The sequence below is a fragment of the Octodon degus genome, unplaced genomic scaffold (assembly GCF_000260255.1).
Source record: "Octodon degus isolate 3935 unplaced genomic scaffold, OctDeg1.0 scaffold00090, whole genome shotgun sequence".
NCBI lineage: Eukaryota > Metazoa > Chordata > Mammalia > Rodentia > Octodontidae > Octodon > Octodon degus.
This window is the reverse complement of record NW_004524666.1, coordinates 8,756,861-8,767,472: the sequence shown is the minus strand read 5'-3', so window position 1 is coordinate 8,767,472 and position 10,612 is coordinate 8,756,861. Positions and strand designations below refer to the sequence as shown.

The following is a 10,612-nucleotide window of genomic DNA, read 5'->3' as shown; positions in this document are numbered from 1 at the left end:
TGTGTGTGTGTGTGTGTGGCCAGCTCAGCCACCAGGGGGCAAGGCTGGCTGGCATGTGGTGCTGGGGGATTGAACTGCAGTCCATGTGCTTTGCTAAGCTTGTTCTAAATAGGTGCTTTAGACCACTGAGCCATCTCACCAGCCCCTTGTTTTTGTTTTTAGGGGAAAAGCCATTTACTTGTGAAATTTGTGGCAAATCTTTCACAGCAAAGAGTTCTCTTCAGACTCACATCAGAATTCATCGGTACGTTTTGCAGACATTTCAGTGTTGTGGAGGCTGCCTTTAACTCTGGGTGCCCCATGGGGTGACCTGTTAACCTACATATTCTTTTTACCTAAATTGTTACTCTAGTATAATTTTCTGTGTTTATTTATCCGTAATAAAATTCTTTACCCAAAATTAACAGAACTGATCCTGGCCAGTAAAAAAGTATGTTGTTGATTTCATTTACTGAATTTTCATTTTGTGTTGGAGACTGGCCCTAAGCTTAAATCATCAATCAAAAATAGCCATTAAGGTGGCAGATGCCATTAATTCCAGCAGTTGGGAGGCTGTGGCAGGAGGGTCACTAGTTTCAGGCTAGGCTGAGGTACATGTCAAATTCAAGGCCAACCTGAACTATACAGCAAACCCAATAAAAGGCATTAAATTTAATATTTCTGAATGAATATTTTGTCCACTAAAATTACTCTCAGCTTGGATTTAGGTGTATTTCTACAACTTCACAATTTTGTAATATGTATATTAATCATATATATTTGTCCACTTGAGTCTGAAAATTGGCTGTAAGAACTAAAAGCTAAAAAGTATATATAGTGTGTAAATATTTACTTATGTAAAATATATTCCATAGAATCATAAAATTTTATCACATCTAGCCAAACCCCAACTGCCATCCTTCTTCAAACACCACTCCTACCCTTTTTATATTTTACTTTTTAAGAGTAGAAACGGAAGCGTTTCTACATGGAAGTGTGACTCACTGTAAATCTGTAAGTTAGCAGGAGGACCTGTAACTGACTCACAGTCCAGTTGGTATTAGTACTTACTCTATTCTTGATTGCTTCTCCCCAGATAAACAGGAAGTTATAAATAGGTATTTCTGGTTTCTGTTTGTTTTTGCAGTACTGGGGATTGAACGCAGGGCTTTTGCAGTAAGCTGCATTCCCAGCCTTCTTTTTTGTCTTATGCTGAGATAGATAGGGTCTTGCCACATTGCCAGGTTGTTCAGAATGCTGAAATTTTTGATCCTCCAGCCTCAGCTTCCCAGAGTTCCAGGACTACAGGTAAGCTCCAGCAGGTCTGGCTTCTGTGTTTAAAATACAACATATATTTTCTTGTAGCGGAGAAAAGCCATACTCCTGCAGCATTTGTGGCAAGTCCTTTTCTGACTCCAGTGCCAAGAGGAGGCACTGCATTCTCCATACAGGCAAGAAGCCTTTCTCTTGCTCTGAGTGTAACTTGCAATTTGCTCGCTTAGACAACTTGAAGGCTCACCTGAAAATCCACAGCAAAGAGAAGCACACACCTGAAGCCAGCAGCGTTTCCAGCAGTAGCCACACCGAAGAGGTCAGGAATATTCTTCAGCTACAGCCCTACCAGCTCTCTACCTCGGGAGAGCAGGAGATTCAGCTTCTTGTGACTGACTCCGTACACAACATCAACTTCATGCCGGGTCCTAGCCAGGGTATCAGCATTGTGGCCACGGAAAGCTCCCAGAACATAAGCACAGACCAGGCTGCTGACCTCACTCTGCTCACACAGCAGCCAGAGCAACTGCAAAGTCTAATTCTTTCAGCTCAGCAGGAGCAGACTGAGCACATTCAGAGCCTCAATATGATTGAAAGCCAAATGGAGCCCTCCCAGACAGAGCCAGTACATGTCATCACACTGTCCAAGGAGACCCTGGAACGTCTTCATGCCCATCAGGAGCAGACAGGGGGGCTCCACTTAGCAAGTGCTTCAGACCCTGCTCAGCACCTGGAGCTGACACAGGAGCCCGAGCTGCCATCCCCCACTCACCATGTGGCCCAACCCTCACCACTTAGCCAGGAGCAGAGCTGACCTGCACACCTGGTGACTGCTCCTGGGCCCAGCCCATAAGCCAGCTCTAGCCAGGTGATCAGCGTGCCATGTCTGAGATACCTGGTTACACAGCTCTGCCAAAAAGTGCTGCCAGAAGATAGCTGTACCTCCCTGTATCCACACAGCAAGGGGCAGGGGTGTGCGGGTCTGAGATGTAGTGCAGATGTGTATTCAGCACTTCAGTATTGATGAATGCTTTTCATTCTCATCTGCTAGGTCTCTTAAGAACTGGCTAGTTTTTCTTAAGGGTCATTGATCCAGGCTTTTCTATAAGCATTTAATGTTCATGTAAGTGTGATTTTATCGACCTACGTCCATTTTTTACTATTTAGGACAGAGGAAGCTGTATAGGTTGCATTGGGTAAAGTGGTTGGTTCCCCTTCTCTTCCTCTAAGGCCATAGAATTGCCACTGCAGAAATCAGCTGAGTTTAGAGAATCTATCCTTTTAATAACTTACAGTCCCCTAGGGCAGAGTAACTTGACATTTAATCTTTGTGTGGCACCATAGTGTCTTTCAAAGCAGATTCAAACTCATAAAATGTATTCAGAACTCAAAAATTGTAACAGGAAAGGCAGAAATATGCTTTAAAAATTATGAATTCATGTTTTGTGTAAAACCTGACATCTATTTTAATAGCAGGCTATGAAATTTTTTAAGTATTAAAGTATGAAATTGGATCAAAACATTCATCCCAGATAAACTGAATTTTGTCAGAAATGATATTTGAATTTCATGATAAAGTTAAAAGCTTAATTATCTTCGGATATAAAATTGCATTCACTGTAAAGTGTTGAATATACTGAATTCTAATTGATCTCTGAATATACTAATCTGTGTCTTGAGTCTAATAACTTTGGGGATGTGGAGACTTGCATTCTTTTTATGTTAGACTGTCAAATTCCACAAAGTGGATGCATCATTTTTATTTATTCATTTATTTATTTTTGGCAGAATCAGGGATCAAACTCAGGCCCTTTTGCACAAAACTTTTTCTTTTTTTGCAGAACCGGGGATTGAACTCAGGTCCTTGCGCTTGCCAGGCAAGCGCTTATTCTACTGAGCCATCTCACCGGCCAGGATGCATCATTTTTAAAAGTATCCTTTTTTTCTTGCAATACAGGGAATTGAACTCAGGACCTTACACTTGCCAGGCAAGCACTTATGCCACTGAGCTATGCCCCCAGCCCAAAAGCATCTTTTTTTTAAGCTTAACAATTTTAGGCCTCAGACAGTGACCAGCATGTCATGAAATTTTTTAAATAATTGGCAAAATATTAGATTTGGGATAGGTTATCAAGTTCACTGTATTTAATTGAATTCTTTGACCATTTTTCTCTTGTAAACTGGTAGGGACTTTTGAGAAAGAAGGGATTCCCATTATATAGAAAGTTAACATAGAGGTGCTAGAAAGCAGGTATGAAATTAATAGAATCTTCACATCAGTTGTTTTCTTGCTTTAAACATCTTTTATTTCCCCCTGAATCCAGTAAATTCTTTGGAAGTTAAATAGAGAATTGAGATGAAAATATTTTTGTATTTGTGTACTGTATATTTGCCCACTTATATTTTACTATGTGTATCTCACAATATTTCCAAAATAATATAGATCTTATAGGTATCAAACAAAATAATATTAAATCAGGACTGGAACAAAAGTATAAGTTTTACAGATACTGTTACACCTTAACATTATTTAGGTTTTTAATTTAGTTATCTAAATTATTTAACTTTAGTTTTTCTGGGGGTAGGTTGTAAGTTGTTTTGCAGTGCTGGGGATCAAAGCCAGGGCCTCATACATACTAGGCCTACTCTCACCCCTCAATGTTATTCTTCAACCTGAAGTTCTTACAGCTTTTCAAAGCTTCCTGATCCACATTTTCTCCCCAGGAAATACATAGTTTAAGTGACGTTTTACTCACTTTAAATAGGCAATTATTCAGAAAGCACAGTTATATGGCCCTTTATTTTGATGCCAGAGATTAAATCCAAGACCTGCACACACTATGTATGAGTTTTATTGTGCTACAACTCCAAACCACATAGTGTTATTTTTGCCTTCTTGCCTGCCTTTTCTTTTTTCTTCCTTCTTTCCCTTTTTCTTTTTTTCCTTTTTATGTCTTTCAGGTTTTTGGGTTTGGTTTTGTTTTTTGAGACAGGGACTCACAATGTATTCTAGGCTGGCCTATGTAGTCCAGACTGGCCTTATAGTTGGGCTGGGGCAATCCTCCTGCCTCAGCCTGTCAAGTGCTGGAACTACAGGTATGCACCACCACACCTGGTTCTTTGTCTTTGAACGTCCTCTGTTTGTATTACCCAAACTGATGTTTGGGTAATACTGGCCTCACTTCTGGCCTCAGGTGATCCTCCTGCCTCAGCCTCGGAGTGGCTGGGACTACAGCCAGGTGTCATCATAGCTGACCTTTATAATAGCGTACTGCTGAGTGAGTAGGCAGCATGAACAACAGTGGTGATTTTAATTTTCTAGTAGCTACATTTAAAAATGTAAAAAGCAGCAGCTGAAGTTAATTTTAGGAAGCTTATTTAATCCAATATAGTGTTTCCCAAATAATGTAGAATACAAATGTGTTAATATTTCATGCCTTTTTCATACAATACCTTCAAAATCTAGTGTATATTTTACACTTACTGCACATCTGAAATTTATTTGCTAATGTTGATCTGTATGTAGGTTTTGTACAATTTACAGTTGAAAATGTCAAATTCTGCTCAATTGTAAATTTTTTAATAACTAAAACAAGTACCAGTTTTTTCATTTTGCCGAGTTGCACTCCCACATCACAGGTGGTTAGCACAGGTGGCTTATGACTCCTGTGGTGGGTGGCACAAGCCCATCCCTAGCTTGAGCTGTGGTGACAGCCATCCCTGGATCTCACTGCCCACCAAAGCATCAAGCAGTCACTTTGCCCTTTGTGGCCCTTGGATGAATCCCTTCTGGATGGATGAACTAGAAGTTTGGGGTCTTCTAGTCCCAAAGTAAATGAACATGAAAATGCTTTCATTAGGTCCTTGGGAAATCCTAAGGCTAGTGCAGTACTTCGCAACTCATTCTGCATGGTTTACAATCTTTCTTTCTTTCTTTCTTTCTTTCTTTCTTTCTTTTTTTTTTTTTTTAAGACTGGGTCTCACTTTGCAGTACATGCTGACATTGAACTCATTTTGTAGCACAGGCTGATTCTGAACTCCAAGGATCATCCTGCCTCAGCCTCCCAAGTGCTGGGATTACAAATGTGCTGCCATGCCTGCCTTGTGATTTACAATCTTAAAAATTCTTTTTTTTTTATTTTTTTCGTTTTATAATAGGCCCAAGCTGGCCTTAAAACTTGTGGTGATCCTCTTCCCCCAGCCTTCCAAATGCTGGGATTATAGGTGTGAGCCACCATGCCTGGCAAAAATTGTTTTAACAAGCACAGAAATACAGAGTGCTTTTTGCAGGAAATACAGCATGCTTTTAAGCTACTACGAAGCAAGCTACTTTGAAGACGAATGTTTGGTTTTCTCTTAGCCTGGCTCTATCAAGCTCTCGTCATGAAAACAAATTATTCACATACTTGCTGAGTTTCCTAAAAGTACCCTTTTTATTTTTTTGAGACAAGTTCTCATTATCTAATACAGGGTAGCCTGGAACTTACAGTGATCCTCCTGCCTCAGCTTCCCAAGTGCTGGGATTACAGGCCTATGCCCAATATGCTATAGTTGGCTTTTATGTTGTCAGCTACAAATTCTTTGATACTAAAGAATAAAGGAGTGGCCGGCCATATAGCTCAGCAGACTTAAGGCACCTGCTTAGGCAGAGCACAGTGGCTGGGGTTCGATCCCCAGTGTGCTGTGCTGGCCCCGCCCCGGGTTGCGCTGAGATGGCTGGGTGTGGTGGAGCGCACCTGCAATCCCAGCGCTTGGGAGGCTGAAAACAGGAGAATCGCTAGAGTCCAATCTGCAGTGAGGCCCTGTAGACCCTGTACTAAATACATTTTTAAAAAGAAGAATAAAGGGAGATTTTCATCTTCTGGTTTTCATAAATTAGGGTATGAAATGGCTACACGTGGAGGCTTTTTTTTTTTAATGAATGAAGTCTTGCTGAGTTGCTTGAGCTGGTCTCAGCTTTTCAGCCCTCCTGCCTCAGCCTCCTGAGCAGCTGGAGTTACAGGCATGCACCACCACGCCTGCTCACTCAGAATCTTGAGCCAGGTGTGAAGCTGTGTGTTAGGTGTGTATTCTGTCCTCATGACTCTCAGACCTGTCCCCAACCTGCATGGCACCCGGACAGCAAGCTGTTCACCCTGTGGCCTGCCTCATTTCCCCTGTGGCCACGATGTGTTAGTTGCTTGAGCAGCCATAACAGTAGCACAGGCAAGGGAGTTTAAGCAGGAATTTCTTTTCTTACAATTCTGTAAATTAAAATGGTGAGAACAGAGTGTCAGCAGGGCTGGGTTTTTGTGAGGCCTCTGCTGGGCTTACAGCTGGCTGTCCACTGCCTGTGTGCTGTACACACTTCTCCTGGCTTGTCTTGTGGCCTCATTGTGTAGAGATGTCTTTATTTGTAACAAGTACCTCTTTAAAGGTTCTGTCTCCAAATATAACCCCATGCTAAAGTGCTAGGAGAGGGAGAGCTTCAATATGTATGGGGAGGGCGGCAGTGATTCAGTCTAAAACAGCATCTGGAGTAAAGAGCCTGGTCAAAACACACCTCTCTCTCCCTCACTGACGCAGGTCTTAATTTTCCTTACAGCCCTGTGAAGTAAGTACAATTATGATGATTAGGCCCATTTTAAAGATGAGAACATTGAGGCCCACACAGATGATGTCTGTTGCTCAAGGGGATGTGAGTGGCAGAGCCAGAACTGGGGCAGAAGCCTGATGGAGCTCACTGCCACTTCCAGCAGATGGCTTGAGACCAGAGGTGAGCATCTGCGTCTAGAGGTCAGCATGCAGGCAAACCCTTAATAGGGAACAGGCGACCATGACAGCCTCCAGAAGTGGATCGTTTCAGGAGTCCTCAGTACCTTAATACTACTGATGGGTGTAACGTATGATCAGAGTTTACCAAAATGCAAATGCCTTAGCTGACCTTATCTGAGTGACCTCTTCTTTCAAGGACACATTAAAACAAAAATTTAAGTTTAGGACAGATTTGTTTTATAAGTATTAACATGGAAGTTTTTTATTTTGTGAAACAGGCTCTCATCTTTTAGCTGGGTTAGGCTCAAATACGAGATTATCCTGCAGCCTCCCAAATGCTGGGATTAGAGGTGTGTACCACGAAGCCCACCTTTGAATTTGGAATACCCATAATAATTCCTTAATATCCATAATATATCACCCTAAATGTGAATTTGAAGACAAGTTCCCAAAACACTAGTTGGGCTCTTGGCCTTACTCCACTCATACTATATTTTGTTAAATGAAAAGTTAAACTGAAACTCCCTTAGGCTAAATTAAGTTAAAATTACACTAAAAAAAATTTAATAGTATGTGTTTGCAGTACATAATAAGCACATTCATCATGAGGAGATGGCACATGAATATAACACCTTTCTATATCCCCTTCTTAAAGAAGTTTTTAAAAAATCATCTCACTTCTGTTAGGTTTAAGCTTTTGGACAAATTCGTCCTCTTAATTTTAATGTTTGAAAGACAAGCAGTCTTGTAATGAAGGATGAGAAAGTAAACTGACTGAGCGTCAGGTTTTAACGTGTGCCGCCTCCCTCTCAGGTTTAGAGGCCCAAGGTGTTGGCTTGGAGTCTTGGAGACCGTGCTAGCTGTACAAGCAACAACTGAGGGAATCAGAGAGCTGAAGAATCAGGTGAAGGGCTGAATGTGTGTGTGGTTCATCCAGTCTAAGCCCAGAAAGCTGAGGCATTCTTAATGGGCTGGCCTCATGCCCCACAGAAAACACATCACCGAGGTCAGGTCCCTTTGGAAGCCACCCTTTCTCCTGCCTGCCGTGGACAGGGCATGCCTTCCCTGGACTCCTGCCAAGGAGCCTGGCTGGTCTGTTCCCACCCCCTCACTCGTGTCCACCCAGGTGAAATCTAGCTACTGGAGCTCACCATTATCCCCTTAGCACCAAACAGGATGCCTTACTAGATGAGTAGACTGGCATCATTTAATAAGGCACATGGGATCTTGTGGCTGCTCTGCAGTTCCGAACTGCCCGGAGAGTGAAGTCCCTGTTCCAGCTTCCTCCGGGCCCTTCCCCATTCTGTCTGACCACACAGGCTTCCTGGCTGTTGCCCAACAGGCACACCCAGCTCTTTCCTGCCTGGGGGCTTTGAGGCAGGTGCCTTCTCAGCCTTGAAAGCTGTCTTCCTCACTGACTCAGGACTACTCATCTCAGAATTAAGGAGTCCTCTGGCCCTTCAGTCTCTAGCAAGCCACCCTATCACAATCGTCCAAGCACTGTCTACACCTTTGTAGAAAGCTACACGTACATCAGAAGCTGTGTCTCCCTGGGTCGGTCTGACCCAGGCCAGAACAACCATGGTTCATTGTTGGCACCAATGTGCTGCTGATGCAAGGCCATCCTGAGTGGCTTGAACATGTCACTTGCAATGTTGGAAATCTAGTTTCTGGCTCCAGGGCCAGGAGATGAGATGCTATGTAAGATGCTATGTAAGGATGGCATTACAGAAAGGCTGAGAGGACAGAGGAAAAGGAATCCTGCCTCAGGTTTTTTTGTAGGCCATTGACATGATTATTTGTAAAAACATTAGAACAAGATTCTTTTAAAGCCAACTTTTGGCTTATCTGATCCAACATGAACTGGCCAGTACAATTGTGCAACTATTTTTAGTTCTATATAAAAGCACACAATGGGAACTGTGACTGAAGAATTAAGAGAAAATGCCTGTAGATAAGCAGTAAGTGCACCTTTTTCTTTTTAATGTATTTAGTACAAGGTCCATAGGGTCTCACTACACGGATCAGACTCGTAGTGATTCTCCTGTTCTCAGCCTCCCAAGTGCTGGGATTACAGGGCACTACCACACCCAGTCGCAATCGTGTGCCTTGGGGGTGGGGCTGGCTGGGCCTGGCTGCTGCACTCTGCCCAAGCAGGTGCTTTACATTTTATCTTTAATAACCTTTTTTTTTTTTTTTTTTCTTTGAAGAAACTCTTACAAGTAAAACTTGGTTTGGGTCTTCCAGTCCAGACATTTATGGCCAGCAATATTGAATAATAGAATTTCAGGGATGGGAATGGTAGGAAAAAGTTGTATTATGAACTACTGAAACACAGTGTATGATTTGACAAAGTCACACAAGACCTATCGCAACCAGACCCTCTGGATTCCAGCTCCATGGAGCTCTTACAGCTTTACACTCTTGGGTGACACTTTAGCATTAGCAAAAACAACACTTGAGGTTAGTAGGATTTTTACCGCTGATGAACACATTACTTTTCTGTAATCTTTAATATTAGAGTCAAATTTTACATTGCTGTTGACAAGAGCTGCACAACCCCTTTGGTTGCAGCCGGACGTCAGAGTCAAGCCAGGCCCTGTCTGCTTCTGCAGTCAGTTGGAGAAGCTAGCTGCCATCTGCCAGCACAGGGCAACGAGCTGATTCTAAAAGCCTGCTAAGCCGTTTATAGTGGACTTGAGAATGTTTTTACACTCTGTGTTCAAACATGGGTGTGCCTGATATTTGGCAAATTAATGTCAGGCCAAATGATGTGTCACACTCTGGACCTGGAAGGGGCCCGGCTGGGAGGCTGCCCTAGTTTCCTGAGCATGACCCAATGAATCGCCTGGCCTTTCCTGGCAGAGACCTGGCATTTCCTCCTCCTTTCCTCCTCTGCCTGCTTTTCCAGCTCTCCCTGGGAGCAGTTCAGGTCTCATCCACTCTGAGGCCTCCCCACAAAATACAAAGTGAGAACAAAGGGGTGGGGAGAGGGCTGGACCCACATACACACACACACACCCTTTTCCATCTCTTCACATATTCCTCAGTTAAGTTATTGTCTCTGTGTTCTAAACAAGGAATACCACCTCAAAATGTCAGCTTCTCATCCATCATGTTGGCTCAACCTTCGGATGGCGGAGCCCTGACAGGCTCGGGCAGGATATCAGCTCCGCCACCTGGTGTGTGACTTGTGCAGCTCCCGGAGCCTCTGTGACCTTGAGCTGCTTTTTTGGTAGACCTGAACACAGATTAGGGCAATGCTCACAGTATGGTGTTCAGTAAATGAGAATTGGTGTTTTAATAACTAACAATGCTTTCACTATGCCTGCTGTTTTCTTATGGGGAGAATAAAGAAGTAAATCTCAAGGGTCCTTTCAGCACTGCCAGTTTCGGGAGTCATAATTCTAAGGCATTCTTGAACAGTGAAGACCTAGTCTTATCTTCCACTCCACGACCCGATTCCACTCTGAACTAAGATTCCCAGCCCCTTTTGCCCAGATGGAAGCTGCGGACTTCTGGGTGGCCAGGACTTTAATCCTCGCACTTTGCCCTCTGCCTTGACAAAGGGAGCAGGCCTGTCGCAGGGGTGGCCGACTTCGCAGTG

The 10,612-nt window shown here is 43.1% G+C and overlaps 1 protein-coding gene across 1 annotated transcript in view; it reads left to right on the top strand.

Moving 5' to 3' along the window:
- Nucleotides 1-3,058, top strand: part of Zbtb24 (zinc finger and BTB domain containing 24) — a 17,551-nt gene extending 14,493 nt beyond the window's left edge. Inside the window, exons 6-7 of the mRNA XM_004637488.2 lie at nucleotides 163-244; nucleotides 1,345-3,058. Coding sequence (XP_004637545.1) covers nucleotides 163-244; nucleotides 1,345-2,065 — 803 coding nt within the window. The 3' untranslated portion in view covers nucleotides 2,066-3,058. The remainder of the gene's footprint in view (nucleotides 1-162; nucleotides 245-1,344) is intronic.
- Nucleotides 3,059-10,612: the final 7,554 nt, after the last annotated feature.